The following is a 13,562-nucleotide window of genomic DNA, read 5'->3' as shown; positions in this document are numbered from 1 at the left end:
TCCAACCTCCAAAGATGGGCAAGAGCAGAGATGCTACACATCTTCACATTAATCAGGTGTGGGTTTTTTATTATTTATTTATATCTCATAGAACATCAATTGGATGAATACAAAATTAACTGGAAAACCACACAAAAATAAATACCAATATCTCTCTATCAAACTGAATGTGCTTACTAACTGGGTCTGCTTTATACTTACATGCTATTTTGATTTGTGATTCCAGAAGAGGAATAGACAGGGCATTTATGAAATACTAATCAAATTGCAAGAACACTGGAACAGGAATTAAAAAACAAATTGGTCTGACAAACTGTAAAAGTTATCTGAACAAATTAGAACACAATTTAGTAACAACAAAGATGGTCACATAGTAAGAAACAGTCAGCTCTGTGAATACAGATAGCCATGTAGCAGGAAAGTTTTTGGAAACTTTGGGGATTACAAATACAATATTAACCAGGAGTCCAGCATGCAAGACATCTGTTCCTTTTCTGCTCCATGGGCAAGCTTAAACCAGAACACCCTCCCCATTTTGGTCATCACACTTGAAGAAAGATGAGGACCTAGTGTAGAACACCCAGCAGCTGGCAAAAGTATGATCAGAGATCACGAAAACACAAGAAAAATTAGGAAGAAATTAGAAGACTGAGGAGGAATACAACAGTCCTCACAGAGAAAGACTGTCTCGGAAAGAGTGGGATTTGTCTGTTCTCAGCAGTGATAGGGGCTTAAAGGGCTGTGCTCCTTCCCCGGCCTCACCCCTTTCCACTGTATTTGGTTTTCATCTCATTCCTAAAGCTCTGGCCACCCTTATACTCAATAAACCATTGGAACGATATAACAAGGTAGCAGCACACTCCTGCTCTGCATATGCCTCATTCTTTCAGTCTGCATCTTCCCTGCATACAAGGGAAAATGAACCACCCTATGTGCATGCATGCATGTCTACTTTTGAAACACAAGCTCCCATTCCTGATTAGCCTTGAAAAACCATCCAAATCAATGTTTGGTAACAGATGCTTCTTCATCAAGTTGCACCAGTACACCTCACAATGCCATTTCACAGTTATGATGCAGTTGGTCATAGCTGAGATCGTACAGTATAGAGAGGTGACACATTTCTTTCTAAAATAACAGTATGAGTAAATATCTGACAGCAACACCAGTTTATATTATGTCATCAGTTCTGAAGAGGAAATGACTGCACAGATTAATGAGGAATTCTGCCTAGAAGTCCAAGGTATGATATAGTCTAATACTATTAAACAAGAGCTAGATATGACCTAAGCTACTTAAAACAGCCCAGATTTTAATAGAGAGAAGAGAAAAAGGCAGAGTACCAAGAGTTCATATTTATCTCTGGTGTCACACCAATGAAGCCAACAGAATTCCTTGAAGTTCAGAGTGCCTCACAGTGCCACATGGCAAGTGCCCCAGGTCATCATGCAAGCTGCAAGGTATGATGGATGGAAAAAGCAATGCCATTTTCCCTTCCTATTTAGGAAACGTTATACTAAGGAATATGATAGCACAGGACTGTATCTCAGTAAATGTCTCTTTTATTATCATGTAACAATTCTACAATGTATATACAATTAAACATAATTATGGGGTAAATAATGTACAAGTAAACACCAAGTTTTATACAGAACTTTCTTTAAAAGCAGTCAGGAATTGAATAGGCTACACTTTATTTTTTTTTAAATCCTAAAATTAGGAGATGTTTATCTATCTGATCAAGTCAAACTAACTATATTAATGCCCACACTAGAGACAGTGATTCCCTCATTCTTAGTGCTGACACCAAACACGATAGTGTTCCTGGACCCCCCTGAAGCTACGTTCGAAATAGACAGTCATTAATAGATTATGACTGGGAACAGAGCACATAAGCACCTTTAAAAATTTTTTTAAAACTTGGATTTCTTTGGATATATGAGCGATAAAAAGAAATCACCTAGCCTTTTTTTTTAGAAAATGCCTCTAAATGGTTCTCGTTCTTAGCCTGCTTCTGGCTTTACACTCCATGATGAAGGCCACTATTTACTTGTGATGACGAGAGGTCTCTGGCCAAAGTTGTCAGCAGTTGACAGCATGTCACACTTAGCAGTTTCAGACACTGTTTCAGCATCTCTGACCAAAGTTCTGCCTTTCCAGGAGAACAAGACCCTGGCCAACAAATTGACAACTGAGCAGTCCCAGGGAAAGGGGACTAAAGGAGCTGTTAATTTCCCACCATTTCCAGTGCAGGTCTGTGTCACCCTGTTTACATCATGCATCATTCATCTGCCGTGATGAAATACAACCCTGCAGTTTAAAAAAAGACTCTGTAACACTGAGGATACTATATCTTTGTGAGAAGTGTTTCACATATTTTCCATGGGAGCAAACTGCTCCCGCTTCTATTTAAATATCTGTAGTGCTCTTCAGCAGACATTATTCACTTCAGGAAGCTCATTCAGAAGGTGCTTAGCATAAGAAGAGGAAAAGCCAGCATGGCAGCAGACAGTGATGTGGCTCCTGAAGGAAAGTCAAGCGCTTCTCCTCCCAAAAGGGCTGTCCACAAGATCCAAATGGCCAGCGGAGTCTACAGCTTGGCACAAGGTTGGCAGCAGTGGGTATCTGACCACCACATAAAGCAAGCCCAAGAGCCTTCTGGATGGGTTCTCCCTGCAGAAGACTCATCAGCTCAGCCTGTCCAAGAAAGATCCTTTGAAAAATGGTCAATTCCATCTGTCAAGAGGGACCAAGGAAAAGATGACAAAAAATCCTCAGCCAAGGAATCACTGACAGTAAGAGATGCTGAAAAAAATTCAAGGGAATCAGATGAAGCCCTCAAAAAGTTCAGCATTAAAAGCAAAGAGGTGACCAAAACCGTTGTAAGCAAAGCCTATGAACGGGGAGGTGACGTTAGCCTTCTCAGTGAAAGGTATGAGAAAAACAATAGCAATTCAGAGATGACCAAGCTCAAAGAAGAATCCAGTGCTGTTGACAAAATTCTTGGTGGCAAATTATCTCCAACCATGAGGAGAAAGTGTTCAAACATGGTATCAGAGCTGACCAAGGGCTGGAAACAGGTGGAACAAGAGGACAAAAGGGAGGCTAAGGAAAATCTGCTACTTAAGTGCCATCGTGACAGCGTAGATACAGTGGACAGTGGCTATGGGGAAGCAGAGGACAAACTTGAGCAAGAAGACAGTGACCGAGAGGTGACAGCTGTGAGGATTAAACGACCTATGCCATCTCTGTAAGTAAAATTTACTACATGATCACAAATGATCAAGAGACCCTGAGAGAGGTACAGGTTTCCATGAGGAAGATGAAAGGGTAGGGGGGGTGGAGGTGGGGAAATGGTAGGAAATGGTTGAAGATAAACTATTACTCCTGAAGAAAAAACAAACAAACAAACAAAAAAATAAAAAATCCAGAAAGCCTTTCATATATCTCTCCATGCTGAAGCAGGTAGTCAACAACTATAGCCTTGAGATTACGGCCTATATACTATATAGATAGTAGACACAGGAAGTGTCATTTGGGAAATATTAATTATATTTAATTTTCACACTGGATATACTGGCTTATCAAAATCATTACTTACCTCTTAATACTTTAGTTCATATTCCAGAATAACATTTTTTACCTCATTAAGAACCACAGTTATTAATTTATTCCAACAAATGTTAAGTCTAAAGCAATATACTTGACAATATTTCAAAATACTTATTATTTTAGTATAAATTAGTATTTTAGTACAAATTGTAAATATTGTCAGGGGTAATTTGTAGAGAATGTCCAAAATAGACATTGCAGGAATTACTTTTAAGTACATCTTAGCAAAAGCTGGGTTCACTGCTTCTCTCTGGAAGCTTTCCATAGATTTGTAATTCATCAAGCCTAAGAATGAAAACTTTCACAGGACCTGGGACCTCAAACACATTAGAAAGCATCCAGCCTACTTCAACACCTGCAGGATTCATGCTATATGTTATAAATGATTTGACAAAAAGAACATTTGAATTATCAATTGATTCTTCAAAGTCAAGGTCTCCTTCAGGACACTATCATATGTGGGCAGCAGGGAAGTACATTAATTGAATATGTTGTGGAAGTAAAAGTTCCTGACAGTAAACTGTGTAAGGAAAAAGGAAGCAGAATCTGTTATTTACCTACAGAGTTACTATAGGCTCTACTGAAAATTTTGAATTAAGTAGCAAATTCATTGCATCAGACAGTTTTGAGTAATACCTCATCCAGTAAGATGCTTATGCTTTAAGATTACTACACAATACCACATGTGTTTTAAATTTGGAGGCCAGGTAGTAAGAAAGTAGAGTTCAGTCATAGACATGCAGACCTTGGGAAGTCTCCCAGAAGAGCAGAGGAACAGCAGAGGCTGGTAGAAATTCTCATTTCCTTTCCCAGAGATCTCCATCACAACTCCCCTTCCAGAAGACAGCTACAAACAGCTGTGCTGTGGCCAGACTTGCCAATGAGCAGATACCAAACTAATTCATCACTCTCTTGCTAGTAAAAGATTGGAAGATCCATGAGTCCAATGCTGCAGGATGGGAAACTGTAGGCAGCTGTTATATAGACACAACACACTTTGTTCCAGCCCTCTGTTTTACAAACTTGGCAATGCCCTGGAACAAAGACAGCAGGAAGGAAGGTGTGGTTGAACCTGAACAGTTTGGGTGTAAAACCTCACATCTAGCTGTAAAATTTCAATGAAGGAGAGTGCAGCCCGTGAGGCCAGGGGGCATCGAGGGGTGGCCAAGGTGCAGCCCCCGTGCTGCCTGCCCACTCTGCTGGGCAGGGAGGGCGGCTGGAGGCCCAGCTTGAGCCAGGCAGGGCTCAGCAATGCTCGTCTGCCCAAGCCCATGGGAGGGAAGAGGCTGGGTTCGTACCAGGAGCCATTTTGTGGTGGGGCCTGAGTCTTCACTGCTTCTACTCTGTGTCCATCACCCACAGACACAACACCAGCTGGACAGGAGTCAGTTTGAAAGGAGTCAGCAGGGTTTTCACCCACCCAACCAACCTGTGCCTAAAGGAAGAGCAAAGCAACAGGAATTGGGGGATCAGGGCCAGTAGATTCATATCATATCCTAATCACCATTTCAGAAATGAAAATTGGGACTAGCACTGATGAAAATGCTAAAAAAAGTCTTAGTGGTGCCTTTGCAGGCAGGCAGCACCATTCCCACTACTTGGGTTTTACACCTCACAACTGATAAGTACTATGACCAGCATTAGACTATGACTAACGTAGTCCTGGATATCAACCATACAGTTATTTTTAGCACAACTATCTGAACATATGGAGCTACTTTAACTATTTTGATTGGAGATTAGAATGATGCTTTGCTGTGCAGCTGACCAGTCATCCCCCACAAGGAGCAAATGGTGAACAGCCAAAGTGAAAAACACCCTTCATTAACCTACAGCTTTTAAGTTTGTAGCCACTGCCTTTGGGACAGACTGTGTGCACTGTCCTCTCACAGAATGTAGAACCTCAAACCAAAGATTTCACACATGCAGTGGGAAAACTGGATACACTTGCAGTAGATATAGTCTGTAAATAACCTCAATTACAACAAAAATGTAACAATAAAAGAATAATAGAATGGTTTGGGTAGGAAGGGACCTTCAAAATCAGCCCACTAGATCAGGTTGCTCAGATCCCCATCCAACCTAGCCTTGAACACTTCTAGGCATGGTGCTTTCACAACTTCTCTGGGAAACATGTTTCAGTGTCTCACCACCCTCACACTAAAGAATTTCCTCCTAATGTGTAATCTTAATGTCCCTTCTTCCAGTCTTAATTCATTCCACCTTGTCCTCTCACTACAGTCCCTTGTGAAAAGCTCCTCCCCAGCTTTTCTGTAGGTCAGCTTCAGATACTGGAAGGCTGCTATAAGGTCCCTTCAGAGCCTTCTCTTCTCCAGGGTGAACAGTCTCACTCTCTCAGCCTGTGCCCAGAGAAGAGGTGCTCCACTCCTCTAATCATCTTTGTGGCCTTCCTCTGGACTCACTCCAACAGCTATATGTCTTTCTTGTGTTAGGAACTCCATAACTGGATACAGTACTCCGGGTGGGGGCTCACAAGAGCAGAGTACAGGGGCACAACCCCTTCCCTTGACCTTCTGGCCACACTTCTTTTGATGCAGCCTGGGACATCATTGGCCTTCTGGGCTGCAAGCACACATTGCCAGCTCATGTTGAGCTTCTCATCCACCATCACCCCTAAGTCCTTCTCCTCCAGACTGTTTCTGATCCATTCTCCAGCCAGCCTGTATTTGTGCTTACATATCATAGAATCATAGAATCCTAGGGGTTGGAAGGGACCTCGAAAGATCATCGAGTCCAACCCCCCTGCCAGAGCAGGGTCACCTAGAGCACATCACACAGGAAGGCGTCCAGGCGGGTTTTGAATGTCTCCAGCGAAGGAGACTCCACAACCTCTCTGGGCAGCCTGTTCCAGTGCTCTGTCACTCTTACAGTAAAAAAATTTTTCCTGATATTCATCTTAAACCTCCTATGCTGTAACAAAACCCAAACAGTTATCTTTCTGCTAAACTTTACTTACCTTTTTCTCATATGTCTAATTTTAGTGCTGCTACCTTGGAAAAAATCCAATAGTCATACTTACCAAGGTGCAAATGATTGAAATAACACCCTCTATGTTACTTAGACCAATCTCTTCCACTGAAACCTGACGCAAAAATAATTCTCTCTACTTATAGTGCTGTTATCAGGACTGGATGCTTTAACTATTCATTTTTAAAAAATTATTTTATAGCCTTAGAGCACAATTATTTCAGCCAGTTACTTCTATAAATCTCTCTGTAGCTTAATCTTCTTCAAAATGGCCATAAGTGATGGTTGTTACAGCAAATCTTCCATTTTCCTCATCATATTCCAGGAAAAAAAAGCCATGAGTATTAGGATTTTTTTTTCCTCACATCAGCACCTGCATCATTTTCAGCTGCAAAATTTACTGGAATAAGGTTGCTTGCTTAGCAGAAGCCACTTTAGTGCCTACATTTTGTATTTTGTTCTTGTTGCTTAGGAGCCAAAGGGGTACAGAATTATATGAAACTCAAGACATTATAAAGGGATCCATATTTTTTCTTTCCTGAAAGTAACGTAGGGAACACAGAACATGATCATTGTCCTCTTGGAAGTTCAGAATGGATTTGGGGTGATCATTCTGGCTAACAGGTTAATTTACTTAAATGCTACAGGTAAAGCACTTCTTATATGGGGTTCATGCTCACAAGCTTCTTTTTGGATCCACAAGCCAGTGTGTAAGTGCTACACAAACATGAAAAAATTCTTTTACGTGTACAGTTTCCTGTGTTAACTTGTCATTAAACTAAATGGGGGAAACTGCACTTCATAAAAAATGGTTAAATTAGAAGATGCACTAAAAAAAGTAACAGTAAGGTTTTTCTAAACCCCATGGGACGTGGTAAAAGCAAAAAGATAGGTAGGATGGTGTTTTTCTCAACCACTGAGATGGTGATTAGGATAGGGAAGGTGGTAACAGAACCCAGCTAGAAAAGAGAATTAGAGGTTTCAGTAGGAAGAGAATACTTACTAGTCTGTCAAATAAAAAGAGGTAACAAAGCCTCTACTGAGTTATGTTACCTCACTCATTGGCTTCTTTCCCTTCAACCTGAGGAACTGAAGCTCCAGGACTTTCTCAGGGGTTATGGCCCTTGGAGAGAAGGGGGAGCAGCTGCTGTGGCTGTAAGACAAAATCTGTGATGGGATCTGCTCATCAGATCCACTAAGCCTATTGGTATTGCTTCTTCTAAGCAATTTTGACTTGCTTAGGGTTCTTTCCCCCCTTCCTTCACTGATAACTTCCCACATGAAGACATGGGGAAAAAATTCAAGTTTCAGCTACAGCTGCACCGGCACAGGGTTTCAATCGCTTCTGGAAAATCTATAGGTTTCAGAAGACAAATTGCTTTGTGTAACCAAACCCTGTGCCCACAGTTCCTTTGGGCAATGAAGCCACAGTTCAGGAAGGGGCAAAGGATGACAACTTTCCCTCTCTCTGTATGACAACCATTTATAAGCAGGAGACTTTGGTTTATCATTGGGAAACAAAATTACCTAACTTAACCCCACTGATGTATTGTAATGCTTTCCTGACAGAATCTACTTGTTATTCACTTACATGAACAAAACCACAGGTACATACACACTGCCTGTTCTCATGATTCTCTGCAGTCACACCACAGAAGGAAGGTTCGTGTACTTGGCAACACGTGTGTGCTCAAGTCTCCTGATGTTTTTCACCATCAATATGGGGAAGAGTATTTTGGAACTTTTTAAGTAGTTTCTCAAAATAGCTATGCCAAGCTAATGGCAACTCCAACAGAGTGGTCTTGCTCATCTACTGCTTTTTCTATCCCTGACTCTAAATGTCTGCAGTTCTTCCCCTAGCTGTGACACAGCTGCCCAGAACTGGCATCCTTCTGGTGCATGGATCTGGATTCAGAACATCTCTGTTGCTCTTATTCTTTCTTTCAGTGGGTTTAGTAGAACACAAAGGAGTACCTAAACAGTAGGGAAACAAAATTTTCTGCAGGCTTGCAGTCCTGTGTACTGTCTGGCTGACTGTGTTTGGTTCTCCAGTGTAACTGTTAATATCCAACTGACATTACGGGGGAGGTTTCAGAGCAGCCTTCTGGGAAGCAAAAATATTACAAAACAAATTACTTTGGCACAGCCATAGCACAACACTCCCCAGTCGAGCTCTGTACAGACACAATGACAGGATGTAGACAGCACAAAGATTAGCTCAGACTATCTATAGCTTCTGCACACCACGTGAGATTGCCCACTAGAGGAAAGAGTATCTACAATTTGTCTGACTAGAGTCAAGCAGCAATAAGATGCTGCTATGCACACACACAAAAATCAGGAAGACCACTGGTCTTTTGTCATCCTTTGACCTTGACACAAATCTCAGTAGCCCTAAGTTCCTATCAGGTGTGTACCCTGACCGTGAGAATATGAATTTGTTTAGACACTTGTTTAGAATCATACTTAAAATCTATAAGCACAGGCAGAGCTACTGCATGCTATTAGCTTTTTGTTGCTTTAAACATCAATGTCTATTACAGTGGACAGATTTTTCTAGTCCTACCCTCTGTTTTTCACTTAATAGCTGAGGACCCGGTCCATACACTTCCAGTTATTATCATTTCTAACATCAGGGAGGCAGATATAAGGCTCTTCTGGACAGTCAGAAATGAGAAACTGAGTGACTGATCCAAGGTATAGAAAGTGCAGGTGATCAGTGAAACACTGTTTTGGTCCCATCAGAATTAAGCCACTCTGGGCAAAAGTTTGTCATAACAAGCTCAGATCTAGGCTGAAGGGTGGTAGCATAGATGAGATTGAGGTGTGACCAGCAAATTTGTTTTTGAGTGCAAACTAGAACCTGGATTAAAAGCCCCCAAAAACCTCATTTAGAAGTAGTGAACTCGTGCCACCTGGTGGTTAGCATCTCATCTGGAAAAACACAGAAACCAAGACAGTAGAAGAGATTAGTAGCAGAACCATGTAATTAAATGATGAAATGCAAAGGTCAAATGCCCTTTTGTTTGTTTCAGGGCAAGCAGGTTTAGTGAAGAAGCACGCACCCAAGCCCACAGGAAACACAGCGCTGTCAACAGCCTGAAGGATAGATGGCAAGAATGGGCCGACCAGCACATCGTAACACAGAAGCTGAACCCCTTCAGCGAAGAATTTGACCATGAGTTGGCCATGTCCACACGCCTGCACAAAGGAGATGAAGGCTATGGCCATCCAAAGGAAGGAACCAAAACTGCTGAAAGGGCCAAGAGAGCAGAGGCCCACATCCACCGGGAGATTAGAGACATGTGCTTCATCATTGAATCAATGGCTAAACCACAGCCCGACGGCAAGATCCAAGTCACTTTCGGGGAACTCTTTGAGAGATACGTTCGTATTTCAGATAAGGTTGTTGGGATTCTCCTGAGAGCCAGGAAACACGGGCTGGTGGACTTTGATGGAGAAATGTTATGGCAAGGAAGGGATGATAATGTCATAATTACTTTATTAAAATAGGTATGCTACTACCAGAACAATTTGCTTTGGAAAACCTCTCTCTACTTCCCCTTTGCTATTAGCATTTGCACATTTTGAATACAAGACTCCCCTGCTCACCCACAAGTGATAATGAGCCTTTTTCTAACTACGTATTTTATAACTACTGTGTGGTAATGCAAGCGTTCAAATGGATTTTTCTCTATACTAGAAGGGCTTGTAGGACACTTCAGTTGGTTATTACATGAAAAATAAAGAGAAAAATCCATATTGAATATAAGCAGCTGATTATTAAACCCCATAACAACAAATGAATTCTAATTGTTATGTGTTTTGAAGATTTTCCCAGTTATTTAAACTGGGATATCAGGAATGCCAGATCAGAAGTTCAATGACAATATAAAATACGACCAAGTTCTTTGTCATGAAAGTGATCTTGTGCATGTATTTTCTAAATAATTTATTTAAATGAATTTAGAATAGTTTGAATACAGAATCAAGGATACCACATCTGTTTCCTTTACAAGCAGGATACTCAAATACTACTGGAGTATTATCTGGTTGCAACTAGTGACACAACTTTCTCTTATATATCACATACAAACTTAGACAAAATAGCTTTTTATAAATTCAGTTTTATATTTTATTTATATATAGTTATTTCTAGAACTAATTTATTAGTTTTATATCTAGAATTATGGATGTTGGAGAGAAAACACCCAATAGAATGTAATGCACACAAAAAAATTCTGATAGTCACATAGAAAATACCTCCTATGAAATGCTGTGCAATGCATCATATAATTTACCTATGTAAATAGTATTTATAAATATAAGGGAAAACAACATGTAACATAACAAAAACAGTCAGGTACTTGTACTGTTGTGTATAACAAAAAAGTTCCTACAATTGGCCTCCTCCATTGAAATATACTTCTCTGAGAAAAGACACAAACACCATTTGAAACTGGAATCAACAAACTTTAGGAAAATGGTGTTCATATTACAGAGAAACTCTGGTCTACTTTTACAGCACTTGTCAGCTGAACCATTCTGATGTTACGAAAATAATATATTTCAGTCCAGGTGATGCTGAAGAGGAGTAAATGCTAATTAACTGATACTTCTAGTTGTTAAAATTGTTTGTATTATGTACAAATTTGAGACACAAATCTATAGGGTCTCCAATGCTTACTGGATTATATAGATCACTGTTTCTCTAAACTACTACTGTAAAAATAGCTATCCTACTAAAAATGTGATTAATTTAAAAAACATTTTTCAGAACAAGATGCCTGGGCAAGTAATTTGCATAATGAAAAAGCTTTTTTCTCCACCCCCAAAAAAAGATTATTTCAAACAGAAAGAGCAAATACTTTCTTACAGAAGAAAATATGTATGAAAACATCTTGTCTGTGTGATAAAACAAATATTGAGATCTTATTACGAGTAACTATACTCTGGTTTGAAACTCCAATGGACAAATAAGTAAAATACTCTCTAAGTCGGTGATACAAGAACTTACGAGTATGCATATTGTAAGTCTATGTAAATAATGAATATTTTAGACACAGTTGTATGTTGTGAACCTAAGGAACTAAAAAAATCATTATAAGATGGATTCAGCAGAACTTACTCAATATTTTCTCAAGATCTCCGACTACTCAAGCTGACCTGCAAAACTGACCTTTTGAGTGCAATACTTACATATCATTATCTGCATGTTCTTGTCTTATTCTTTATGTCTTTATATAACGACCTTCGCAGATGTCTAAATTGTCTTGAGGAAATTTGGTTGTCAAAGCAATACATGAACTATAAATAAAACCCTTAATTGACAATTTCTTGGGTTATTCCTCTCACACACTAAAGAAGTCTGTGTGTATGTCTTGTGAAGTAAAACATCAGTAAGTTTTTTTTAAATTTAAGTACATTTTCCTTTTCACCAGCATTTAATGTAATTCCCTGTGAAGGTTTCTCTGTCCAAAGCACCAGATTTCAGAGCACATGGAAATGAAACAGTCCTTCTATAAAATACCTGTACAAAGAACACACACTTAAGACATGCAAGTGTTAAGTGAATTATATATTTCTGCTCATAAGAATCCTCATCCTACCACAGGACAACACAGCAGAGAACCAGCTCACCTCAAATGTTTTTGTCAGTATTGTGTTCATGTGTGACTTGAAGCTTGAGCATCTCACCACTGTGTGCAGAATCAGTTCCATCTAGTTCCATTCACTGACCTGAGACAGTAGTAGTCATAAAGTTTGTACTGAAATACTCAAACTGAAGTAAACCTCTAAGAGGTCTTCAGTATTATGCATGTTTACAGCATATGAGAATGGGTGATGCTTTGCTATGAAGTCCATGCCATCTGCTACTTCACCTTCAGGGAAACATTTGGAATACAACTAGTAATGTACTGCTGAAGTAGGAATCAAGATCACCTTCCTGGCTTAGGGCTTGATCCAACAAAGTAGCCTGTAGAAACTGCAAAATAAGTTTTTTTCCAGTTGTTCCTCCCTGTTTAATAGGAAGATGAAAGCATGGAGTGCCTCTTCTCCTTTATCTTCTACTTGCTGAGCAGTGCTTCCAATGAAGAAGCAATTACATGAAAAGAAGGCAGAAATTGTTGACAACAATTTTCATTCACATGAGAGTCACCTCTGCCCTGCTGCATGCCTACTCACAAAAAAGGCTGGGCTGGCAGAGTCAAAATCAGCTTTAGCTTCAGCTTTTTATTGCTCTTGCCCCATACAACATGGGAAGCCAGACACCTGATTTGAACTGAATACTGCTGGCATTCTCAAATGCTGACACCTTCCTCCAGGTTCATTAGGGAAAGTTAAGTATTTACACCAGAGGAAACTATTGTCCTGACCTACTCTTAACGTCTGAAATACAGGTATACCTGCACCTAAGTTAATACTGTGATACATAAGTTTCATAACCTCAAAAATTTGTGAGCAACAGATCATTGACATTTGACTTTTCTGCAAGCTCCTGTACACCCACCAGAAGTCATTATGGACAAGACTACCCTTTAATAGTTTAATAAAATGCATATGCATATACTGGGGGCAAGTGAGGTGAGGACAAACTAAACTGCAGGTGAAGTTCTCAGCTGAAGTGCAATTCAGGGACAGAGGAGATGTGGAACTTTCCCGTTTTCTCCTTCATGGAATGCAGCAGAGAGAACTGTAGTTTGCTAGGAAAGCAAAGTTCCTTCCTTGATATCAAAAACCTCATCTCATCTTCTGTAAGAATTGTGAGGTGTATTTTCCAAACTCTGAATATACCTTCCATGATTAAGTGACAGCATGGAATTTAAACCAAAAGAAATAAATTTTACTTTCACGCCTTTCTGTTTTTTCAAATCTTAAAACAGTTGCTTGAAGCTGCAGTGGCTTGAAGTGAATGGATGGTTGACTGGATCCCATCCACTGAAAATCAGCTCCCTCCTCCA

General features: G+C 40.0%; 1 protein-coding gene across 1 annotated transcript; it reads left to right on the top strand.

Moving 5' to 3' along the window:
* The first annotated feature begins 2,432 nt into the window (after nucleotides 1-2,432).
* On the top strand, nucleotides 2,433-11,933 carry ABRA (actin binding Rho activating protein). The gene is made up of 2 exons (XM_051609274.1): nucleotides 2,433-3,250; nucleotides 9,636-11,933. The coding sequence occupies exons 1-2, from the start codon at nucleotides 2,499-2,501 to the stop codon at nucleotides 10,111-10,113; spliced, it is 1,230 nt and encodes a 409-aa protein (XP_051465234.1). The 5' UTR covers nucleotides 2,433-2,498; the 3' UTR covers nucleotides 10,114-11,933.
* Nucleotides 11,934-13,562: the final 1,629 nt, after the last annotated feature.

This window comes from Apus apus, chromosome 2 (assembly GCF_020740795.1).
Source record: "Apus apus isolate bApuApu2 chromosome 2, bApuApu2.pri.cur, whole genome shotgun sequence".
NCBI lineage: Eukaryota > Metazoa > Chordata > Aves > Apodiformes > Apodidae > Apus > Apus apus.
The sequence above is the reverse complement of the archived record's forward strand: the minus strand, read 5'-3'. Positions and strand labels throughout refer to the sequence as shown.